This window comes from Convolutriloba macropyga, chromosome 2 (assembly GCF_964194025.1).
Source record: "Convolutriloba macropyga chromosome 2, txConMacr16.3, whole genome shotgun sequence".
Taxonomy (NCBI): domain Eukaryota; kingdom Metazoa; phylum Xenacoelomorpha; order Acoela; family Convolutidae; genus Convolutriloba; species Convolutriloba macropyga.
In genome coordinates this window covers 29645285-29672308 of record NC_134469.1, presented here as the reverse complement: position 1 = coordinate 29672308, position 27024 = coordinate 29645285, and the positions used below count along the sequence as shown (strand labels likewise).

At 33.9% G+C, this 27024-nt stretch overlaps 2 protein-coding genes across 2 annotated transcripts in view; both read right to left on the bottom strand.

Annotated features, from left to right (window-relative positions):
- Positions 1-10892, bottom strand: part of LOC142358604 (protein FAM76A-like) — a 606005-nt gene extending 595113 nt beyond the window's left edge. Inside the window, exon 1 of the mRNA XM_075410045.1 lies at positions 10869-10892. The gene's annotated coding sequence lies outside the window, so the exon portion shown is untranslated. The remainder of the gene's footprint in view (positions 1-10868) is intronic.
- LOC142358606 (uncharacterized) lies at positions 7-27024 on the bottom strand. Its single transcript, XM_075410048.1, has 3 exons — positions 26698-27024; positions 1033-1258; positions 7-333 (listed from the first exon to the last, which is right to left on the bottom strand). Exons 1-3 carry the CDS (start codon positions 26890-26892, stop codon positions 146-148), a joined length of 609 nt encoding a protein of 202 aa, XP_075266163.1. The 5' UTR covers positions 26893-27024; the 3' UTR covers positions 7-145.

The following is a 27024-nucleotide window of genomic DNA, read 5'->3' as shown; positions in this document are numbered from 1 at the left end:
GCGCTCAAATCTGATTGGCCAACACGCAACTTGAATAATTCGATTTTCGATCTATTGTCCCAATTTTCGCTTTCGATCTGCTGTCTTTCGATCTATTGTCCTAACATCCTCAAGCAGTTCCTTGACAATCTAATATGTGTACACCCTAAATAACAAATATTAGTTCATCGTCTTCTGGATTTTCCAATTGAACAGCTGTAGAGAATGATGTGCGTTTTCGAGTGGTGTCTAATTGTAGATTGTACTCGGCACTTTCATCTGGACCGTCTTGGGCCTCGTCAATATAACTGATATTGGCTTCTGGTTCGTTCACATTTGAGGGCTGAGAGTTCCCTGTTGCAAAGTTGCATCATATATATTCTCTCTAACCCTCGAAATTCCCTACCCGTACCCTAGTCCCAGGTCAGTTCAGCGCTGAATCTTTACATTCTCATACTAACTGGGCAACTCAGTTCTGAATCAGTATATTTGCAGTCCACTTATAGGTTTTTATGAGCATGAAATATTCAGAAAAACTTTTAAATCATGATATTGTACTTGACAGATTAAAACTTAGTCCAAAGATTATCACGTGCACTCTGGTGACAGTTCAGTTTCTTACTCATAAAAGAAGGAAATTCATTCTCGTGATTAACCCTAGTCATAGTAGGTTTCGATCATTCAGTTTGTCAATTACACTGCAAACATCCAGTTCAATTTTTATTTTTAATTCTGTCATTTTCCGTATAGATCTGCCACAAAATTTTTCCTAAATCATAACAGTTCAAATGATGGTATTCAAGATAGTGGATATATACAAGCTAAATTTCGGTTTGCTGTGCAAAGCAATTTTTCTAACACTGACGTTTTCTTACACGCACCACGGCCTTGTTCTCTTTTGAAATAAATTCACTTTTGAAATTAAAAAGCTTTTCATTGATACCGCTTTTATTTCTCTTCTCAAACAATGTCGATCTGCCTCAAGCCTCATAAGTTCCCCTGGCATAAAATTTTGGGTTAGTATAAACCTTGTGGGTTGGAACTAATAGTAACCTGTGCTGATAGTCATTTCATTAAGCGCTAGAAGGTCCTCGTCATCATCTTCGGGTTCAAGAGGTGCAAAAGGTATTGAGGATCGGCTCCTGGTCCTCTGTCGGTCATACTTACGGTACCCGAAGTACAAGATGAGCAGAAATGCGACAGTGCCAATCACTGCTATAATGGTTGCTTGACTCACGTATTTCGCCCTTATGGAATCATCTGATGTTGACGTTGTTTGCTGCAAACAAATTTTGCGATGTAAAAAGTTTCTAGCGGAATGCTTGACTAGATGAACGGATTGATTATGCACGTTATTAATTGAGAAAGTTAAAGAGAACAAGGAGGCTCATTAATGTGCGTTTGCACATGATGTTCCGACCCGAGCTCATCTACATTTTTGACTTAATTGTCAACCAAATGAAGAGATAACAAAAATAGATGTTTGACTTTAAAAATTCGTTACAAAGCGTAACTAATTGAATTACATAATGCCATTCCTCATAAAAACAATCACGAGATCTGCCATTAAAAAGACTTCGAGAAAAAAAACAAACAACAAAATATGCAAAAACAAATTTCAAGGCAAAAACTCAATATCTAAATTTAAAAGCACCTAGTAACGACGTCAAAATGCAATCAGATAAAACCTTAACTACACAAACTTTTTTTCCTAACTATACAGCAGATGGAAAATTTCCTTAATGAGACAAGGTAAAAATTCGACAAAGAGAAGAAAAAATGAGGCGACAGTCAAAAATCAGTTATACTATTTAAACCAGATAAATTCAAAAGTCATAAAGATCGTTAGCTTTTAACATAATTCTTAAAAAATTTAGTAAAAAAGTCATTATGAGACCAATGGGACCTGTTGTTGGTTAGACTAAGCCATGGGAACGGACTAAAGAACTCAAATATTACAAACAATTCGCGAAAACACAAATTGTTGAAGCCGTTAAAATCATTAGCTATTATCTGAATATTATGTATTTCAATTCAATTGTTATTGCTACCAATTCAGCTAACGTATTTATCCTGAGAGGTTAAATGAGTTTACCTGGACCACATTTGAAAACCATTGGGATCTGTTTTTACGCGATTGTTCTGAAAGAAGAGAAAAAGAAACACAAAAACTAACCACTCAAAAAACGTTTATAAAAACGCATTTTGTCCAAAAAACAAAATTTCACTGACTAATAATATCAGTAGATATGTTATTTTCTGAAATACAAGAAACTGGACGGGACCTCTCAATGATGAAAAAATAGGTTACAAATTGAGGAAAAGAACAACAAAAACTGAAAAATTTTTGAAAATGTATATCATAAACTTTAAGACTATTCGCTATAAACTGACTACTTCGGGTAACATCAGTCATTCAATCGACAACTTACGAGACCTTTCAGCAATTTACGGCAGATGGAATTTTTCCTTAATCAGACTAGGTAACAAGTCGACAAAGAGAATAAACAATTAGGCGACATTTTTAAACTTTTTTAAATCTTTTTTTTTAAACCAAATAATTTCAAAAGTATTAAAAATCATTAGCTTATAACGAACTAATTCATGATAAATGTACTAAAAAGTCATTATGAAACCAATGGGAAATGCTTTTGGTTAGACTAGGCCATGGGAACGTACTAAAGATGAAGAAAAACTCAAAAAATTACAAACTATTTGCTAAAACACAAATTATTGAAGCCATTAAAATCATTGACTATCATCTGAGTATTATGTTTTTTTTTATTTCAGTTTTATATTTCCACCAATTCAACAAAAAATATACTGAAAAATAATGAAAATTCATTGGGCCACATTTGAAAATCATTGAGATCTGTTATTACCCGAATGTGCTAAAAGAAGAGAAAAAGGAACATATATACCACTTAAAAATCTTTTATAAAAACTCATATTTTCCAACAATCGAAACATCAATTAGGACATAATATCAGTATCTATGTTAATTTTTGAAATACAAGGAATTGGTTGGGACCTCTCAATGATGAGAATAGGTTACAATTTGACGAAAAGAACAAAAACTGAAAAATTGCTAAATTTTTGAAAATGTAAATTATCATAAACTTTATGACTATTCGCTATAAACTGACTGCTTCGAGTAACATCACTCATTCAATACTAAATTACAAGCTAATGAGATCGATCAGCATTTTACGGCTACATAAAGAACAAAGAAAACAGGCAAAAACAACAAATTCAAAAAAATGAGCGAGAAGTGTCGAGCGAAAAGCCACTAAAAATGAAATTTTCAGTAGAACCTTTTCTATTTTCAATTAATTTGTTAACAGCAATGGGATTCTTCTTTTTTAACATTATGACTGCAAAGAATCAGAGAAATATGAACAAATACATAAAAACCACGAAATTTTTGCAAAAACCCGTAGTATCAACGCCATTGATTTCAATAGATTTCAACGGAAGCCAGTAAATACGCTAAATTATGCCTCGATAGTACAACAACAATGTTTGTCATTCATAAGTCTTCAATATGACATTACAACTAATCACTGACTATGAAACCAACAACAAATACAGGAAAAATCCAATAATTCAGTAAAAAAGTGCGGGAAGAAAATGTCGGAGCTATCTAAACCATAAGATTTTCTCTGAAAACATTATCGATGATCCATTGAACGTCTTCTTTAAGCCAATTTTAGCTATCAATAATAAGATAATGTGATAAGATTTCAAAAGTAACCGACATTACAAAAAAGTCCAAAATTAAAAAAAAAAATTATGAAAACTCGTGCATCGAAGTCATAAAACCAATAGTTAGAAGATAAAACCGCTAACTAGTTAAATTCTGGTTGAATTAGAATTGGAAGGCGTCTTGACATCACGGAGACTGACCTACAGTTCACGAAAATAAGTTTACGATTAGTTAATATTCAAAAAAATTCGAAAAAAAATATTTTTAAAGTCTCGTCAGCCATTAAATTCAATAGGTTTCAACGGTTGTCAATAAATACGTTCAGTTACGCCTCCATGGGAGGCTAAGGATAATTTTAATCTTGGTTAATCAATAAGACATCACAATAAGTCTTATCACTATGAGAACAACAATAAATATAAAAAAACCAAAAGATTCAGTAGAAAAGTGTCAAGCGGAAAGCCACTAAAAATGAAATTTTCAGTAGAACCTTTTCTATTTTCAATTAATTTGTTAACAGCAATGGGATTCTTCTTTTTTAACATTATGACTGCAAAAAATCAGAGAAATATGAACAAATACATAAAAACCACGAAATTTTTGCAAAAACCCGTAGTATCAACGCCATTGATTTCAATAGATTTCAACGGAAGCCAGTAAATACGCTAAATTATGCCTCGATAGTACAACAAAATGTTTGTCATTCATAAGTCTTCAATATGACATTACAACTAATCACTGACTATGAAACCAACAACAAATACAGGCAAAATCCAATAATTCAGTAAAAAAGTGCGGGAAGAAAATATCGGAGCTATCTAAACCATAAGATTTTCTCTGAAAACATTATCGATGGTCCATTGAACGTCTTCTCTAAGCCGATTTTAGCTATCAATAATGAGATAATGTGATAAGATTTCAAAAGTAACCGACATTACAAAAAAGTCCAAAATTAAAAAAAAAATTATGAAAACTCAAGCATCGAAGTCATAAAACCAATAGTTAGAAGATAAAACCGCTAACTAGTTAAATTCTGGTTGAATTAGAATTGGAAGGCGTCTTGACATCACGGAGACTGACCTACAGTAACGAAAATAAAATTACGATTAGTTAATTTTCAAAAAAAATTCGAAAAATATTTTTAAAGGATCGTCAGGCATTAAATTCAATAGGTTTCAACGGATGTCAATAAATACGTTCAGTTACGCCTCAATGGGAGGCTAAGGATATTTTTTAATCTTGGGTAATCAATAAGACATCACTATAAGTCTTATCACTATGAGAACAACAATAAATATAAGCAAAAACCAAAACGTTCAGTAGAAAAGTGTGAGGAAATTGTCGAAGCAGTTTAAACCATACTTATTTCTCGGAAAACTTTGTCTATGATCCATTTAACGTCTTCTCTAAGGCAGTTGTACCTATCAATATTAAGATAACGTGACAAGATTTCAAAAGGAATCAATAATACGAAATTATTCAAAAATTTTGAAAGTTTTATAAATCTTGTGGCATTGAAGCCAAAAGACCAACAGTTAGAAGATAAAACTGCTAACCATATTAGATTGAGTTGCAGTAGGAGGGAAAGGGGTCCTGTGATTTTTGAGGATGACTTACATTTCACGAAATTAAATTTATGATTAGTTAATGTTGAAAAAAATTTCTGAAAATTTAATTTCAAAGTCCTAACAGCCATAAGCTGTCCATCTAATGCACTATATAGGATTCACTTAAAGCTAAGTACGAAACCTATTGTACTTTTAATAAACGATTCTATGCCATGGGACTCCAAAAAAATTTTAAAACGTAAAAAAGAAGTTGAAAATCTCAATTAAAGTTACGAAAACTCAAGAGTCGAAGCCAAAAAAAACGTAAACGATTGCTTGTTGCTTGAAAACGAATTTTTTGGTTCATTTGGCTTCATATGACTGTAAATGAGGTTTGTCAATAACGGAACCACGATATGAAAAGTGAATAGCTTCTAGGTGACTTAAAAATATCAAGAAAATTATGAAACTTTTTGATAGTAAACTTCCCTATGAGACCACAATAGTTTTTTTAATCGAAAAAGTCTTAATTTGAACGAAAATTCTACTAAAAGTGGACAAAATCATGCCAAAGATCACGTGTTCACACAAAACTTTAAACCTCGATGACTCCTCGAAAAAAAAACGAATTTCAAAAGTCTTTAATTTTGAATTCTGCGCTGAACGTGCTTTTTAATGATACCACTAAAATTTCTGTACGATATATCGATCGGCCAAAATTGACTGAACAAAAAAACCCGTTTGAGTATATAGTTCCCCCCCCCCCCCCCAAATGGGGTCGGAACAATAAAGGTATTTCATATTTTCAGTAAGGAGGCTGTGGAATATTTACTCTCCGAAAATGCTTTCGAATTCCTAGTAAAGCGGATTTGGAACAGATACTTCATATTACAGAAAAGAAACATATTTCAGCTTTAAAAGACGTTGTAGAAATTATACAAGGTGAAGAAAAGTGGTTCTCATTTTCAGGTTTTCATTTCAAGAAAATTCCAGATTTCAAATCTTTTTCGACAGTCGAACTGATTTAACTTGATGGTAATCTAGATATTTGCTATTAAATTATTGCCAACAAAGTTGCTTGTCCATAAATTGTTTTCATTAAAAAGCGCGTCTCTTGTCGCTTTTTTATATCCGATTTTTTTACATTAATAGAAACGGAATTCAGCAAATGTTACTTCGTTTTCGTCTGGTTACATATCTTTAGAATTGCAGCTTGCTTTTACTATCCAACTAAATCCTCAACAAGTTCCCAAATAGACAAGGAGGCTCGGTAATGTGCGTTCGCACATAATGTTACGACCTAATTGTTTCTTTGTTCTAATTGTTTTTTGTTTTTTTTTTACCCATTTCTACTAGAATACTAATCATATTGTTTCCTGTGATTACGTCGCCCTATACATCTAGTATAGTTAAAGGTAATTGGATTTCTAATTTTTTTTGCAGCATTAAAATAAAGACAATAAAGGGCCGTGTACACCATCCGGCATCGATGGATGTAGGTCGAAAAATAGGGCATGATGAGTAGCACTTATTAGCCGGATGCTGCACTCCAAGCTGTTCCCCTCCAGACAGTGTAAAGACGGCCCAGTCACAAAAATAAAAAAGAAGTGGAGAGGAAAGCACCTATATATATATATATATATATATATATATATAGCACACATAGGGAACTAGAATGGTAGGATTAAAATAAAAATGAATAAGCAAATGAATAAAGATAAGCAGCCAAACACTCAGTGCAGCCTTCCCTCCTCCACGACGGCGCTAATCGAAGTCTCACTGAGAACACGAGGCTTGAGGGCACGACATCCCCTCAAGCAGAGAACACAGCTCCTCAGAAGTGCGAAGCTGATTTTCGTTCGGATGTAGCTTATAGTGTCGGCGTACGGCTCTCCGCGTTTTTCGCTGATCTTGGTTGCGAGTTGTTTCATAACGCGCGACGCTGATGGACCTGCACCACCCGAACAAGCAAAAACCAGTGCATTGAAGCTGCTGTGTTCGGTTTCGCGGATTCGCTCTTCGTACTTATTTCGCTTGATGCTCTCGTGATATTTGTATGCATCTTTTATGGTCTTAGGGCAGCTCTTCGCATGAGGGTTGAAAATCTTCACATCGAAGAAAGTGCGATTAAAGCGGGAGCCCCACAGACCGTTTGCCTTGATGTCCAGTCGAGCGTCATCATCAGTGGTGGTGGAATTACTCGAGAAAATTTCTCCATCGAGCGACTGAAGTTTTGGCTCTATCTGTACATCGTGGCAAACGTCATCCATCAGGTTTGCAAACACATCTCTAATTTTGTTGTGTCGTAGGTGCGTATAACCGCCTTTGGCGCAATGGAGGGCATGGGTGAGGCTGAATTCTTTCCCGCATGGGCATATGGCTGGTGTGTTCTTCGCTTCCCAGGTGTAGCGAAGTGCTATTCCATCACGGAAGTCTTCGTGAGGTCAAAACCATGTTTTGACAACGGAAGCGCGTTAAGCCAGCTTGATGCTCCTTTCTCCGAGACCAGCTGGATGGTATACTTCATTTCTGGTAGATTGTTTTCGATTCTGGATTTTTTCGAGATGAGTTCACGTTGATTGTCTGCTTTCTGTCTGAGACTGATCTTGGTTTGTTCTACTTCACATTGTTAAATATTATTGAATGACGCCAATGGTCTTGAGAGTTCAACTGATTGCTCAAGATTTTTGTGAAGATCTTGTGGGAGGGCGATGTTAAGCCCACCCATTCAGAGGGAGAGAAAAAAGTTCTTTCCTCTTGGATTACTTCTTTGCCGACGATGTTCGGTATGACTCGGCCAAGCCGCTCCTCCACCTTGTCCAGAACCCCGTCCATGGAAGGTGTAGTACGCGAGAGGAAGCTCAACTTCTGTTGAACCCCCTTCGTCAAACATGCATAGGCATTCTGGGGAGAGGTGAGAGCAAATTGACCAAGTCTGTCTAAACTTTTTGTGTATTTAGTTTCTGCATCTTTGAGGAAATTTTTACTGGCCTCAGAGCTTCCGATAACTGATCCCAGGACTCGAGCGCCCTGCGTGATTTCCACATTTGTGCCTGCAAACACAGTTGACGCTTGGCGCTCGCCTCCTGGCTTAATTATCAACTGACACTTCGGAGGATTGACAAGATATCCATACTTGGGACCGAGCTCAGTGAGCTTGTCGAAGAGTGCCCTGATATCTTTTAACTTACCGACGACGCTACCATCATCAGCATACCATTTTTGTGTCAAAGAGTCATTATGAAGTCTTGTTATTAGGGGTAGGATTGCGATTCCATACATTGCCATCGCAAGGGGATCGCCTTGTGTCGTACCTTCCTGAGACAGTATGGTCGACTTACCGATGTAGAGATGAGACGGGTGGCTATAGGAATTCTGTAAGGCAACATGCAAAGATGGGCATAAGGCTTTCACGTTCTCTAATGCTGTTCGTCTATTGAGCACGTTAAAAGCGTTTTTGGAATCAATTAGAAGAATTGCTTCGTTTTCGGGATCATCAAAACTGTGGCGAAGCGAATGTATGGCATGTTCTATGCCACATTTCTGGCCCAGGCACAGTTGCATGGTTCCACCGAGGGATGTTAGATCTTGCCTGATGCAGTCGACGATTATGCGTCCGGTGATGCGACGCATTACTTCACCAATATCAATAGTTCTCACACCAGCACATTTATCCAGAGCCACTAGTCGACAACCATTGTATGTAATCAAGTCATCCGGTGGTATTGTGGACGTTGCCAGCCTCTTAGCAAACTTGGCAACAAGCTTGCACAGGTTCGTGGAGGTTTGCCCGAAAGCAGAAAGTAGTCTACGCCAGTCATCGGCATCGAGACCTGAAGGCCCGGCACTGCCATGAGTCTTCATTGCATGCTTTCGGACGAGCCTGGCACTGATTTTGTCGAAGACAGCGGGGTGGTAAGGAAGCGTGCGTGGATGTTCGCTCTGAATGCAGCTGGGCTCCAAGGGTTGACCTTCGGGATGTTTGTCGCGTAATATCTCGAGGACCGGTCTACCGTCTATGAGATCGGTAGGTGCGAGCACGCCGCCTTTGTGCTCATCCGAAAGAACGCGAATAGCATTACTGATCTTACCACGAGACATGAAATCGTTGAACATCTTGAGGTCAGAGTGCTGCTGTTTGTTCCTTGAATTCATTCTCATTTGGATTGCCTTCGCTTCACAGAACAGTTCTGAGAAGTTGAAGCTGTACCATGCTTGCAGTCTGCGCTTGATGGTCTTATTGTTCGATCCATCGTGCGTGTTCTTTGTTCGACTGAGGGCTAGGTGCGGAAGTATCATACAGAAGGTCAGAGGTGAATCGGATCTATCCGTGTTTACGGCAATCAGGGAGAGGACACTGTGAAGGGCTTCGGCGAACTGTTCCCCTGTCTTGTTCTTACCGAGCGTGAAAAACGAGGGCTTCCAAGTGACGACCTCGCGGTATATTTCGCGCACTGTTACCGCGTGATGAGGCTGGAAGTGGTCCCAAAAATTATTCGATGCTGCGGCGACGGAACGTTCGGGGGCGTGCGTTGTTGCAGGATCTATGAGTGCAGTGTCGGGAACGGTCAAAGCGTTGTGTGGTGCCGGCGTTGCGATTGCTGTTTCGGTGGCTGCGGTGATCTCAGAGCAGTTTTTGCAGCTGAAGTTTTCGGTCCAATCTTTCGCTGCGGCTAGACCACTGCATTATAACATGTATGACACCAGACGCCTCCCCTACGTAGGGGACCCTTGCAGAGTGGACAATGGGTTTGATCAGCCATCAAGCTGCGGGCTAGGAGTTGGGAAGGCTGCACTGAGGGGGACTAGATTAAGTTAATTACAGGAGAGTAATAACAGCAACGATATTTAAAGTATTGAATGATGTTAAACAGAATAATAGTGAAAACATGGTTTCCATGAAAGGAGAAGTGAACGGTGTCTTTACAGAACAGCTTAGGTTCAAGAACATTTCTAAATGAGGGTGAAACAATAAACAACTTTAGGGCACAAGAATCAATATAATTATACAAAGCGTAGTTAAGGGCACTGATTTTCTTATTTATGAGGCGATTACAGCTGGTGGGTATAACTTTGGGAACAATCAAACTATTTGGGCTAAATTTAACAATAATCAGCTGAATGAGGAATTTCCAATGCTCTATGAAAGTTTCAATACTACTACGGTGATCATTGAAGCCGGCAATTACTACAACAGTGTTCAGCTTCTGGTCTGGGTATTTATTGATAACATCACAGAGATCTAGCAGTCTAGCACCTCGATAGGAGTATATTTGGTACGAGAAGTACCCAAGACCAAGTCCGAGCAGCTGGAGGGAAGAGGGTAGGCATCAAAATGTCCCATTCACAGAGCCTGCTAACATTCAAAACACAAAAAAAATGCTCTAAAAATGAAATCAATTAGAATGCTACGACCTGATGTGATGAAGGAAGATGGTTGGCATCAAAACATCCCATTCACGGAGCCTGCTAACATTCAAAAACACAAGAAATTGTTCTAAAATAGAAATCTGTTAGAATGATACGACCTGATGTGATGAGTCGGACCTTGACTCTAACGAACCATACCCGAACCTTGCCTCTAAAACCCTCCCATTGGAGGTCCCCAGTACAAGGATTTTGCCATAACAAATCTATTTAATAAGTTTATCACAACAATTAGTTAATGATCTTAATACTGCAGTTTTATCTTGTAAAGCTTGTAATGTTTTCTCCTGATACTATTTTGTTCCATGTATACTGGTTTTGTAAATTTAATATTTTAGTTAAAGAATCAAATAATTCTATATTACTGTAATATTCTTGTTGTCTAAATTTATCATGTAGTCTGTTTAATAGCCGCACAGCGATAGCTGAGACTATTATTGGCCTTCTCTTGGTTTTTACGACTCGAAGAGGAGTATTGGTTTTCTCTCGGTCTTTTTTACGACTCGAAGAGGAGTATTGATATTCTACAGGTTTTTACGATTCGAAGAGGAGTATTGATATTCTACAGGTTTTTACGATTCGAAGAGGAGTATTGATATTCTACAGGTTTTTTTTAGCAGAAAGCAAGTTTGTTCATGACTTGAATTTTGACTTCTTTCTATTCGAGCTTTTACCTCCGTTTTTGCTTGTTGACTTCTGTTTTCGAACATTGCACTTTAACAATAGCTTAGTTTGTAATGTATAGCACTTGGTAACAGTCTGTAATTCAAGGTGAAGAGGTCAATTTGAGAAAATTTGATCCCATTTAACTACGTACCCCCCCCCCAAAAAACTACCCCCACGTACATAACCTCCCCCCCCCCAACCCCAACGTACCTACCCCCCCCCCCCCTCCCCCAGTACCTACCTACCCCCCTCCCCACGTACCTACCTAACCCACCCCCCCCCCCACGCAACGTACCTACCCCCCCCCCCCACCCCACCTACCTTCCTACCAGCCCCCCGGAATGTACCTACCCCCACACCCCACCTACCTACACGCCCCACCACCACCTACCAACCCCCCCCCCCCCAACCAGCACCTACCCACACCCCTGAACTTGAAAAATTTTAACGCTTTTTATGTTATATTGGTCTACTATAATTGTTATTTCTAGTGTTTTTTCGATATTCTGATCTTGTCCAAGTTAGGGTAGAGATTATTTTGCACGACGATTCGAGTCGTTTCCGGTATTCTACTGGCTATGTTTTTTTTTACAGGAAGTAGATTTGTTCACGCGGCATTTTGACCTAAAACCGAAAGTGAGAAAAGCTGTCTCGGTGAACAGATTTTCGCTAAGCGAGAGACGTTTTTTGATCATGCGCTTCGTTTAGTGATTGACTTTTCGACTTTGAAAAGTAGTTTTTGACTGAATGGCACATAGATAACCGTTTTTAGCCGTCTTTTGGACTAAGTGGCCCAATTTTTTTGCTTTTAATTTGGTTTCTTATAGAAATTAATCTTATTCGATACTATATTGAAATGTCAAGCTCGGAAATTGATTCCAGTGTTTTGCAGAGCCTGAAAATGCGTTTCAAGTTGGAAATTGAAACAGATTTCTTGATTTTTTAGTTAATTCTTGGCTTTTTTCCATTAATTTCATTTTTGGATCTTTTAACCGTCTTTTTGTCAAAAATCAGTTAATATGGCAACTTCTCTTTGATAATTCATATACTCAACGCCTCTTTTTACCTCGATGTAATTTTGTTTTATAAAATTTACATATGCTAATCCGATTTTTTCCGTTTTCGATTTTCGTCAGTTTTTTTGTTTAATTTGGTTGTAATTGCTAGAAATAGTCTTTTTGTGAAACATGAGGGTTTTTAATTTCGTTTCAATAAAAATTCAATCATTTTTTTGGCGTTAGGTTTTTGGAAAAACAGTTAAAACTTTTTCATAAATGCTGTCTTAAAAGTTTTTTTGACCATTTATTTGCAAAATGTTTCAATTTTTCGTAATTTTGAGTTCTGCTTTTTCCTGTTTTTGGTTCTCTTCAGGAGAATAGATCTTTGTATCGGATGATTAGTTATCTTTTATATGTCTTGAACGCTGAACAATGAAATGTTTTCGTTTTTCTTGATTTTTTTTATTGAGTTTTAACTTTCAAAAATCAAGAATGTGTTTTTGTTACGGTGTTCCTTACATTGTGCCCATATTCTTCACATTTTAGTTAGTATCTTTCTATTAGCATTTGTAAAACAGTTAAAACTATTTGCAAGATGTTTCAGTTTTTCGTATTTATGAGTTCTGCTTTTCCTATTTTTGGTTCTCTTCAGGAGAATAGATCTTTGTATCGGATGATTAGTTATCTTTTCTATGTCTTGAAAGCTGAACAATGAACTGTATTCGTTTTTCTTGAATTTTTTATTCGATTTTTAACTTTCAAAAAGCAAGAATGTGTTTTTGTTACGGTGTTTCTTACTTTTTGCCGATATTCTTCACATTCTAGTTTGGATCTTCCTATCTTTGTCCTGGCATCTACATTTATTTTCGGTATATTGATTTTTTCAGTTGTTAAAAATGAATGAATTCAGTTTTTTCTTAGATTTTTGTCATTTCTTTGGTTTCCATTTGATTTCAACATAAGGCATTCAACATAAGGCAGTACTGAGAGTTTGATAGCAAGCCTTTTCCGCAATTTCCACTTAAGACTTTTTACTGCAACTTTCTTCCGGCCTTGGTATTAAATTAAAAGATTTTTTGCCTTTGAATATTCTTCTGCTGCTTATGTCTTTTCTATGATCAATTTAATTTTTATAAGATGAAGAAGTGTAACTCTAGGATTCTGTGATTAGAAGGATTCTGTGTAATCTGTGATTCTGTGTAATCTAGGATTCTGTGTAATCTGTGATTAGAAGTGTAACTATAGGTGTTTTCTGATTCTCAAATTTGAGCTTTCTCTTTTGAAAAGATTTAACTTAATTTCTAAGATTATTATCTGCCGTTTGCTTGCGCGATCTTTTTCAGAATAAAATCATGAATTATTTGAAGGCAATTGATAACCTTGTCAGCTTTTTCAGTCTATCACTTTTTTGACCACTAATTATTTCGGTTTTTTAACGTTACCAAACGTTTTCACTGATATAAAATTTTGCTGTATTTTGTTTCTCTTGGTGAAAGTGGTTTAAGTTTCACCAATTTTCAGAGAAGACCTGGAGAGGTAGTGAGTTAATGGTTTAATACAAAAAGTAATGGCTTCCGCTGCAATTACGGTTTTGTTAGTGAAGTTTTAATGCTTCGAGTAGCTTCCGGAATTCTTCCGGCTATGTTTTTTATTTCGTCGTCGCGATTTTTGTTACAACCAAATGACGTCACAACCACTTCAAATCGGCTTTTTATTCATTCGTTCATGCAATTTCAACTGAAGTGCGTGTGTGAATTCATTTTTCGCTCTTAGTGGAGCGAGTTTTTTGTGTTCATTCGCGTGATTAAAGGTTTGGTCACAAGTGACTTACCTCGCTCTTAAATATGACTTCCTCACTTTGAAGTTGGCTTTTATTTACTTTAATTCAAAGAGATAAGGTCAAATGGGCGTGTGTCACTCTGAATGAAGGCTATTTGAGAGCAGCTAATAGAAGCAGCAAAAATTTATAATGATTTTTAATCAAAATATAACATATCAGCCTTCAATGAAAAGACGAATATTTTTGGTCCGTCTTTTTTACTGTCTTTTTGAGACTGCAGATCTACAAAGCTATTGCGGCTATTTTCTGGCAATCTGCCAGCTATGTTTCTTATATTCTCTTTTTCTAGTAAATTCTTTTTCTATTAAATTTCTTTTTCTATCTACAAAGCTATTGCGGCTATTTTCTGGCAATCTGCCAGCTATGTTTTTTATATTCTCTTTTTCTAGTAAATTGTTTTTCTATTAAATTCTGTTTCTAGTGTACCCATTTTTCATAGTATATATAATTGTTTATGTTACTGATTTGTATCAGACTCTTTTATATCTGTCATGTAATACTGAATTATGTCTGCCATGTAATACTATGTTATATATAACATCTAATTTAATATTATATGTATCATGTAATGTTTACTATAATGTTATATTATAGCTATCACAATAATCTTTAAAGTGTTCTTTAGTATGTCTGAATCTGTCTATAAAGATAAAAATTTAGTCTACTTCTAATGTTTTTAAACCTAAACCCACTAATATGTTGATGTTTTTTCACCTAATATCAGTTATGTATAAATTGAGATTGTTATAATTAATGTGATTGATATAATCTCGATTGTTCAGATACTCTGCAGATGTAGCATTCAAATGGTTAATCTAAACATTTATCACCACAATTTCGCCATGTCTCATCTTTACAGTTATCACATTTAGTTGATCTAAAGTTTGTTTGATCATAGTTCACAATCATATTCAGTCATTTTTTATATATTCAAAAAATATTGAAAATTTTTACCTTTAAAATTAAAGATGGATAAAGTAGAGAACGCTAATAATTGTTGTTTTTGTATTTTTCTTATAACTTTTGATTCTGACAGAATATTATAAGCACCAATTGAGTGATGATCATTTGAAACGCTTGAAAGATCAGGTTGGGGTTGAATCTAATATTGAATCTAAAGTTGAAGTTAAACATGATCGTAAATGTTGTTATTGCTGTAAATCATTTGATAAATATATAGGATTAGAAACTCATATGAATGTACATAAAAGAGATACTTTGGCTTATAATGATAAATATAATATCGATTTTTGTAACATCCAAAGATTTATATATAACTAGGATTGGTGGTGGTTATGTAGAAAATTTAAGTTAAGCTTTTGATTATGTACTATTTATGTAGTAGAAATTTCAGATGTTAACTTTCAAACATATGGTTATATAACTAAACGTAACCCTATTGGTTTAAATCAATGGTTAGAGTTTGAGAGAAAAATGATGGTTTTGGTTGATTTTGAGTTCATTGGAGTTTAAAAAGTACACGTAAACATAGAAGAAACAAAACCATAAATTGGTAGTTATGTAGATTTACCATTATATCTTATGGCAAAAGAAAGCTATATTGAATATTTTTATTATCAAATATAATTGTTTACGTTTATGTATCATAGCTTTATTATACATTGTTAAAATTAATGACTTTCGTTAATGTAAATTTGAGGGTACATTAATTATGATTGGAATAGTGAATAGAGTTTGAGTGATTATATAATTAAAATAAAATAATTATAATATGCTGCTATATACAAACCTGCTGGTAATAGTAGTGTTATTACAAAAGAGTTCAGAATATAAAGAATATCGAATTTGATTTGAAATAACGAATCCGTTCTAATTAAGAATTTTGAAGTATTATTAGAAAGACCAATTACTACTAGACATAAATGTGATAATGTACATATTGGTTTATTCTGGTTCTAAATATAGTAAACATGAATGTAGGGTTACCATTACTTCTAAAGTTGTTTGTTCTTAGCAGAAATTTATTGAATTTATAATTGACCATAAAACCCAAAAAGTGAAGAATAAAGTTAATTCTGAAACTAAAAGTAACATTAGAGAAGTGAAACAGTCAAACAGTCAAGATATCCCAACATATACCATTTAGTATAGGCTACGGTTTCAATAATGAATATGCGTCGTACTTTGATTTAGATTGTATTTGCGTGTTTGTTGAACCTATTTTAAATGTGGAAAATAAATACCATTTTAATTTTTTTGAACCTAATATTTTTACACGAAAATATTATGTTGAAGCTAACAATATACGTCATATATGTACAAATGAATGTAAAACAAAAGTAAAATTGTCATGAAGCGGGTAAATATAGAGGTCCTGCATGTATTATCTGTAGGGGACCCTTGCAGAGTGGACAATGGGTTTGATCAGCCATCAAGCTGCGGGCTAGGAGTTGGGAAGGCTGCACTGAGGGGGACTAGATTAAGTTAATTACAGGAGAGTAATAACAGCAACGATATTTAAAGTATTGAATGATGTTAAACAGAATAATAGTGAAAACATGGTTTCCATGAAAGGAGAAGTGAACGGTGTCTTTACAGAACAGCTTAGGTTCAAGAACATTTCTAAATGAGGGTGAAACAATAAACAACTTTAGGGCACAAGAATCAATATAATTATACAAAGCGTAGTTAAGGGCACTGATTTTCTTATTTATGAGGCGATTACAGCTGGTGGGTATAACTTTGGGAACAATCAAACTATTTGGGCTAAATTTAACAATAATCAGCTGAATGAGGAATTTCCAATGCTCTATGAAAGTTTCAATACTGCTACGGTGATCATTGAAGCCGGCAATTACTACAACAGTGTTCAGCTTCTGGTCTGGGTATTTATTGATAACATCACAGAGATCTAGCAGTCTAGCACCTCGATAGGAGTATATTTGGTACGAGAAGTACCCAAGACCAAGTCCGAGCAGCTGGAGGGAAGAAGGTAGGCATCAAAATGTCCCATTCACAGAGCCTGCTAACATTCAAAACACAAAAAAATGCTCTAAAAATGAAATCAATTAGAATGCTACGACCTGATGTGATGAAGGAAGATGGTTGGCATCAAAACATCCCATTCACGGAGCCTGCTAACATTCAAAAACACAAGAAATTGTTCTAAAATAGAAATCTGTTAGAATGATACGACGTGATGTGATGAGTCGGACCTTGACTCTAACGAACCATACCCGAACCTTGCCTCTAAAACCCTCCCATTGGAGGTCCCCAGTACAAGGATTTTGCCATAACAAATCTATTTAATAAGTTTATCACAACAATTAGGTTAATGATCTTAATACTGCAGTTTTATCTTGTAAAGCTTGTAATGTTTTCTCCTGATACTATTTTGTTCCATGTATACTGGTTTTGTAAATTTAATATTTTAGTTAAAGAATCAAATAATTCTATATTACTATAATATTCTTGTTGTCTAAATTTATCATGTAGTCTGTTTAATAGCCGCACAGCGATAGCTGAGACTATTATTGGCCTTCTCTTGGTTTTTACGACTCGAAGAGGAGTATTGGTTTTCTCTCGGTCTTTTTTACGACTCGAAGAGGAGGATTGATATTCTACAGGTTTTTACGATTCGAAGAGGAGTATTGATATTCTACAGGTTTTTTTTTAGCAGAAAGCAAGTTTGTTCATGACTTGAATTTTGACTTCTTTCTATTCGAGCTTTTACCTCCGTTTTTGCTTGTTGACTTCTGTTTTCGAACATTGCACTTTAACAATAGCTTAGTTTGTAATGTATAGCACTTGGTAACAGTCTGTAATTCAAGGTGAAGAGGTCAATTTGAGAAAATTTGATCCCATTTAACTACGTACCCCCCCCCAAAAAACTACCCCCACGTACATAACCTCCCCCCCCCCAACCCCAACGTACCTACCCCCCCTCCCCCAGTACCTACCTACCCCCCTCCACGTACCTACCTAACCCACCCCCCCCCCCCCACGCAACGTACCTACCCCCCCCACCCCACCTACCTTCCTACCAGCCCCCCGGAATGTACCTACCCCCACACCCCACCTACCTACACGCCCCACCACCACCTACCAAACCCCCCCCCAACCAGCACCTACCCACACCCCTGAACTTGAAAAATTTTAACGCTTTTTATGTTATATTGGTCTACTATAATTGTTATTTCTAGTGTTTTTTCGATATTCTGATCTTGTCCAAGTTAGGGTAGAGATTATTTTGAACGACGATTCGAGTCGTTTCCGGTATTCTACTGGCTATGTTTTTTTTTACAGGAAGTAGATTTGTTCACGCGGCATTTTGACCTAAAACCGAAAGTGAGAAAAGCTGTCTCGGTGAACAGATTTTCGCTAAGCGAGAGACGTTTTTTGATCATGCGCTTCGTTTAGTGATTGACTTTTCGACTTTGAAAAGTAGTTTTTGACTGAATGGCACATAGATAACCGTTTTTAGCCGTCTTTTGGACTAAGTGGCCCAATTTTTTTGCTTTTAATTTGGTTTCTTATAGAAATTAATCTTATTCGATACTATATTGAAATGTCAAGCTCGGAAATTGATTCCAGTGTTTTGCAGAGCCTGAAAATGCGTTTCAAGTTGGAAATTTAAACAGATTTCTTGATTTTTTAGTTAATTCTTGGCTTTTTCCATTAATTTCATTTTTGGATCTTTTAACCGTCTTTTTGTCAAAAATCAGTTAATATGGCAACTTCTCTTTGATAATTCATATACTCAACGCCTCTTTTTACCTCGATGTAATTTTGTTTTATAAAATTTACATATGCTAATCCAATTTTTTCCGTTTTTTTCCGATTTTCGTCAGTTTTTTTGTTTAATTTGGTTGTAATTGCTAGAAATAGTCTTTTTGTGAAACATGAGGGTTTTTAATTTCGTTTCAATAAAAATTCAATCATTTTTTTGGCGTTAGGTTTTTGGAAAAACAGTTAAAACTTTTTCATAAATGCTGTCTTAAAAGTTTTTTTGACCATTTATTTGCAAAATGTTTCAATTTTTCGTAATTTTGAGTTCTGCTTTTTCCTGTTTTTGGTTCTCTTCAGGAGAATAGATCTTTGTATCGGATGATTAGTTATCTTTTATATGTCTTGAACGCTGAACAATGAAATGTTTTCGTTTTTCTTGATTTTTTTTTATTGAGTTTTAACTTTCAAAAATCAAGAATGTGTTTTTGTTACGGTGTTCCTTACATTGTGCCCATATTCTTCACATTTTAGTTAGTATCTTTCTATTAGCATTTGTAAAACAGTTAAAACTATTTGCAAGATGTTTCAGTTTTTCGTATTTATGAGTTCTGCTTTTCCTATTTTTGGTTCTCTTCAGGAGAATAGATCTTTGTATCGGATGATTAGTTATCTTTTCTATGTCTTGAAAGCTGAACAATGAACTGTATTCGTTTTTCTTGAATTTTTTATTCGATTTTTAACTTTCAAAAAGCAAGAATGTGTTTTTGTTACGGTGTTTCTTACATTGTGCCGATATTCTTCACATTCTAGTTTGGATCTTCCTATCTTTGTCCTGGCATCTACATTTATTTTCGGTATATTGATTTTTTCAGTTGTTAAAAATGAATGAATTCAGTTTTTTCTTAGATTTTTGTCATTTCTTTGGTTTCCATTTGATTTCAACATAAGGCATTCAACATAAGGCAGTACTGAGAGTTTGATAGCAAGCCTTTTCCGCAATTTCCACTTAAGACTTTTTACTGCAACTTTCTTCCGGCCTTGGTATTAAATTAAAAGATTTTTTGCCTTTGAATATTCTTCTGCTGCTTATGTCTTTTCTATGATCAATTTAATTTTTGAATTGGTATGATATCATGTTGTCTAGCATATGTACAACAAGGAACAGGTGTGTGTTGTTTTTGTCTTAATTGCAGTGATTAGAAGTGTAACTATAGGTGTTTTCTGATTATCAAATTTGAGCTTTCTCTTTTGAAAAGATTTAACTTAATTTCTAATATTATTATCTGCCGTTTGCTTTCGCGATCTTTTTCAGAATAAAATCATGAATTATTTGAAGGCAATTGATAACCTTGTCAGCTTTTTCAGTCTATCACTTTTTTGACCACTAATTATTTCGGTTTTTTAACGTTACCAAACGTTTTCACTGATATAAAATTTTGCTGTATTTTGTTTCTCTTGGTGAAAGTGGTTTAAGTTTCACCAATTTTCAGAGAAGACCTGGAGAGGTAGTGAGTTAATGGTTTAATACAAAAAGTATTGGCTTCCGCTGCAATTACGGTTTTGTTAGTGAAGTTTTAATGCTTCGAGTAGCTTCCGGAATTCTTCCGGCTATGTTTTTTATTTCGTCGTCGCGATTTTTGTTACAACCAAATGACGTCACAACCACTTCAAATCGGCTTTTTATTCATTCGTTCATGCAATTTCAACTGAAGTGCGTGTGTGAATTCATTTTTCGCTCTTAGTGGAGCGAGTTTTTTGTGTTCATTCGCGTGATTAAAGGTTTGGTCACAAGTGACTTACCTCGCTCTTAAATATGACTTCCTCACTTTGAAGTTGGCTTTTATTTACTTTAATTCAAAGAGATAAGGTCAAATGGGCGTGTGTCACTCTGAATGAAGGCTATTTGAGAGCAGCTAATAGAAGCAGCAAAAATTTATAATGATTTTTAATCAAAATATAACATATCAGCCTTCAATGAAAAGACGAATATTTTTGGTCCGTCTTTTTTACTGTCTTTTTGAGACTGCAGATCTACAAAGCTATTGCGGCTATTTTCTGGCAATCTGCCAGCTATGTTTCTTATATTCTCTTTTTCTAGTAAATTCTTTTTCTATTAAATTTCTTTATCTACAAAGCTATTGCGGCTATTTTCTGGCAATCTGCCAGCTATGTTTTTTATATTCTCTTTTTCTAGTAAATTGTTTTTCTATTAAATTCTGTTTCTAGTGTACCCATTTTTCATAGTATATATAATTGTTTATGTTACTGATTTGTATCAGACTCTATTATATCTGTCATGTAATACTGAATTATGTCTGCCATGTAATACTATGTTATATATAACATCTAATTTAATATTATATGTATCATGTAATGTTTACTATAATGTTATATTATAGCTATCACAATAATCTTTAAAGTGTTCTTTAGTATGTCTGAATCTGTCTATAAAGATAAAAATTTAGTCTACTTCTAATGTTTTTAAACCTAAACCCACTAATATGTTGATGTTTTTTCACCTAATATCAGTTATGTATAAATTGAGATTGTTATAATTAATGTGATTGATATAATCTCGATTGTTCAGATACTCTGCAGATGTAGCATTCAAATGGTTAATCTAAACATTTATCACCACAATTTCGCCATGTCTCATCTTTACAGTTATCACATTTAGTTGATCTAAAGTTTGTTTGATCATAGTTCACAATCATATTCAGTCATTTTTTATATATTCAAAAAATATTGAAAATTTTTACCTTTAAAATTAAAGATGGATAAAGTAGAGAACGCTAATAATTGTTGTTTTTGTATTTTTCTTATAACTTTTGATTCTGACAGAATATTATAAGCACCAATTGAGTGATGATCATTTGAAACGCTTGAAAGATCATGTTGGGGTTGAATCTAATATTGAATCTAAAGTTGAAGTTAAACATGATCGTAAATGTTGTTATTGCTGTAAATCATTTGATAAATATATAGGATTAGAAACTCATATGAATGTACATAAAAGAGATACTTTGGCTTATAATGATAAATATAATATTGATTTTTGTAACATCCAAAGATTTATATATAACTAGGATTGGTGGTGGTTATGTAGAAAATTTAAGTTAAGCTTTTGATTATGTACTATTTATGTAGTAGAAATTTCAGATGTTAACTTTCAAACATATGGTTATATAACTAAACGTAACCCTATTGGTTTAAATCAATGGTTAGAGTTTGAGAGAAAAATGATGGTTTTGGTTGATTTTGAGTTCATTGGAGTTTAAAAAGTACACGTAAACATAGAAGAAACAAAACCATAAATTGGTAGTTATGTAGATTTACCATTATATCTTATGGCAAAAGAAAGCTATATTGAATATTTTTATTATCAAATATAATTGTTTACGTTTATGTATCATAGCTTTATTATACATTGTTAAAATTAATGACTTTCGTTAATGTAAATTTGAGGGTACATTAATTATGATTGGAATAGTGAATAGAGTTTGAGTGATTATATAATTAAAATAAAATAATTATAATATGCTGCTATATACAAACCTGCTGGTAATAGTAGTGTTATTACAAAAGAGTTCAGAATATAAAGAATATCGAATTTGATTTGAAATAACGAATCCGTTCTAATTAAGAATTTTGAAGTATTATTAGAAAGACCAATTACTACTAGACATAAATGTGATAATGTACATATTGGTTTATTCTGGTTCTAAATATAGTAAACATGAATGTAGGGTTACCATTACTTCTAAAGTTGTTTGTTCTTAGCAGAAATTTATTGAATTTATAATTGACCATAAAACCCAAAAAGTGAAGAATAAAGTTAATTCTGAAACTAAAAGTAACATTAGAGAAGTGAAACAGTCAAACAGTCAAGATATCCCAACATATACCATTTAGTATAGGCTACGGTTTCAATAATGAATATGCGTCGTACTTTGATTTAGATTGTATTTGCGTGTTTGTTGAACCTATTTTAAATGTGGAAAATAAATACCATTTTAATTTTTTTGAACCTAATATTTTTACACGAAAATATTATGTTGAAGCTAACAATATACGTCATATATGTACAAATGAATGTAAAACAAAAGTAAAATTGTCATGAAGCGGGTAAATATAGAGGTCCTGCATGTATTATCTGTAATTTTCGTTATAAACAAGAAAACTTCATAGCAGTTGTATCAGTTTAAAGATAAAAGAAAGGTTTCTGTTTTACTATCAGGTAATGGTAAAGCTAAAATGTTGTGTTGGTTGTTTAGATAAGATTTTGTATACATTAGCTGCCTTTAGATAAGATAGCTAATGTATACAAATGTAATGTGAAATCATTATATCCATATGAATAATTTGATATAGATTTATATGATTAAGTTATAGGTAGTTTAACTAGAAAAGACCTCAAATCTTTACTGGCATACAAGTTATCATCACAAGATGTTGATGAGTTGAATAGAAATAATTGTAAGAAGATAAGTAAAGAGTATATACATTAGATAGTATGGAAATCGATGTTAAATTATTAGTTTTGTTTTTACGAATGTTAAATTAAATATAATTATATATGACCTAAACGCTTTACATTATTTTGGTCTTCCTGGTTGTGGTTTAAATTGTTCGTATAAGTTAAGTAGTGTTAATCTAGATACTATTCAAATAGAACAAATGAAAAACGATTTTTTCAAGCTATCAGACATATTTGTAATTGTGATACATGCAAAATATGATATATAATTGCTGATAGTTTATGGTTATCCATTAATGCAAAAGTTACCTTATAAGGGCTTTGATTATGTTGACTTAGCACTAGATGAAGTACTAAATACGAGTGATCGTTTTGATTGATTATTGGAATATTTGAGATTGAGTGTATAGTGATGGACATAATGATAAAACTAGAAACTTAGCATTATTACCAATAAAAAGAACGTGCAGAAATTGAAGAATTGGGGGTTTGTGAAGAGACAAGGATCAGTGTAAGAGTGAGAAACTGGTTTTAGATAGGAATGATGAATTTGAATACCAAATACTCAGAATGTTAAAATTTTTGATCCGTATAGGTATAATATTAAATAAAATCCATGAAATATAATTAAGGTCATGTAATGAGACAAATCTATTCGACCCAATAGTCATAAAAGAGCTGAATTTGATCTTTCACAATCTAATATTGTTTATATTTGATTATTATATGGATTTCAATTACTTTTATACCTATACGGATAACATGTTTCAACATTCTATATTCATTAAATACTTAATAGCAAGAACGGAGCCAAACGATAATTATAAGTTTTTGAATAGTGGTCTGTTTGAAAAACCTAATAATTTATATTTAAAGTAAATTTTTGAATGTTGAATAGAAGATAACTTAAAGTGTTAGGAAACCCAAGTGTATAAATGTCATCAGATATAAAGATTATACTGTAGCTGAATATGTTAAGAGAATCGTAGAATACGAAACCAATATATCTTGGTGCTACAGAATTGGATTTCATTAAAATACATGTTTGAGTTTTTCGATGATATAATTCAAGCTTCACTTAGAAATTTTAAATTACATTAAATGGATACTGATAGTTTTGTATCAAGTTTTAGTTAAGGTGAAGTTGATAGTAAATATTTAGATTAAGTAAAATGGATATCCCAGATAAGACTAATAAATGTTCCAGGTAAGTTTGAACGGAAATTTAGTAGTGACGTTTTGGAAGAATTCATAGTTTTAAAACCAAAGACATATACTTTTAAAAGTGGTTTATCAAAAGAAAAAGGAATAAAGCAAAAATAAGGGTAGACTTTTTCTTGCATGCGTTAATGTTTGATAAAGAAAGGGCTGTAACTGAAAATAGAATTCAGAAAGTAGATGATACGTGGCTACAACTAGTCGAACTAGAAGGTGTTTGATTAACTTTGATGATAAAAGTTTTTATGTTAATATTGTTTTAAACTACCATCATGATTAAAAATTATTACTTTTTTAAAGAAAAATTTGATAAAGCTAACAATGATTAAAGGATCAAAAAATACAGAGATAATAAACAGATTTCAAGATATCAATATTATAATAGAAATAATGGTAATTTTTTTTGTATAATGAATTATTAGAAGTAGGATCAAGGTTTTTGAAAATCTTGATATTCGAAGAAGTTAACTTTTATTTGTGTACCGAGTTCTTTGATGTTTTCCAATCTCTCGGTTACAAATTTGACAGCTATTTATAGTTATTTTTTTTTAGGAAAAAGTGAAAATAAATTCAATAAATAACTTGCTTTGTGTATAATTTTGTTAATTGTTAGTTTAAGTGATTTTCCTGTTAATTACTTTTTTTGCATAGTTTCAAGCTTATTCTCTTTCAATTTAACAAAGGATCGTTTAGAATTGTGCCCAGTTTTGCCCTAAATGTTTAAGTAAAACTAACCTGATTTGAAAGGGTAAATTTACTGTAACAGGTAATTGTAATTATAGTAATTAAACTAACATATATATCAGTGAAGCTGTTCAACGAAATTATAGAGTTAAACTGGTTTTTGTTGTTAATTTATTTTAGTTGGTTTTACTTGTTTTTTACACGGTCTCTTTACTTACACTATATCTGGGATACATTCACTGGAATCAGTGAGGATAGAACTCAAACCATTCATCTGATAATGGCTAATCACCAGCTTAACTCTGATATACTAATGGATTGCACTAAATGAGACAAGTGTTAGTTTTTTACGAATGTTTTATAGTTGACACAATATGTTATTCATAATGTATTATGGATCATATCTTTCATTTATAGTTGTGGATTAAATTTGCTTAAAGTGTGGATAACGCAGTTTTGCCACTACATGTGAGTCTAGATATGTGAGTCTGGATATAAGTTTTCTTTTTTTAGTTTATTTGGTTTTTTGTGCTAAGTATTTCATTAACTTATTCGTTTTTGGTGTTAAGTGTTTCCCTAATCTAATTGCTTCGAGTTGTTTCTTCCGGACCTGTTTTTTTGTTTTTAACTTTTCAAAGAATTTTAATTCTCATGGGGCGCTTTTCTTTTTTTCGAATGTCTGCTCACAATATTTAGAGATTTTTGACGTCAATTTGGATTGATTTGGATCAAGCAAAAGTGAGCAAAAAGCGAGTGCTTTTTGGACGTCCATTTTTTTCACTCTAATTCTAAAGGCGTGAGAAAACGGTATTTGAACAAATTTTCTGTTCAAAGTAAATTTTTGTTCAAATGCAGCTATTTGACTTTTTCACTGTTTTTCCTAGCTTTTCATCGGAATTTTTGGCAAATGGTTTTTAAATGTCGTTTCCAAGTCAGTTCAGGCTCTAATTTTTTGGTTTCGTCAATGAATATTCTTTGATTTACCTCATTTTGCCGCTTTTTGGACATTTTGCATAAGATATTTTTGACTTCGTTCATTCTGCTCGAAGTGCTCTAAGCAGCAGGTGCTCAGCAAAACAACCTAGAATGAACGCAGTCATGAAAAATCGAAATAAAAAAGCCCTATTTTAGATGCCCGCTACTTAAACTTTGTTTCTATAAGTCTTAGTTATCATCTCTAATTCTTTTTGGTATTGATACTAGCCCCTCTAGCCTCTCATTAAGGAACATGAGTATGTCTAACTATGAAATGAAATAAATGTTTTTGTACATATTTTTTTCCATTTTTGTCTGTTTTTTCAATCCCTATCCGTATTATGGGAATCAACGGTGGCTTTTTTTCGGCAATCTGAAGGTATGTTCTTACTGAATCCTGAAAACATTTCCAGTGAAAGTGCCGGACACTTTTATACTGAGAAGTAGCCTTAACCAACAACAATTGTTTACTTTGAAAAGGATGAGCTTACCTCTGCTGTTGGTAGTGATGGAGTTGGTGTTGTTGTAATTGTTGTGGTTTGGAAAGATGTGCTCGATGTATGTGTGCTAGTCTGTGAAATTGAAGTATTTGACGTCGTAGCAGAATGTGCCTCTGCGGTTGTAGTCTTGCAGAATGTTTTTCCGACCGCATTTATAATTAGCACTAATGCAAGCAATCTTCTCATGCTTCATGAATATATGGTTTGCACTTTGGTGTTACTGAAATTCAGTTTGAATAATGGTGCCTTAAAATGATCATCCTTTGAGTATAGAGAATAGAGAGCTAGAGAAAAGCTAAATGTTATTTTGTCCATGTT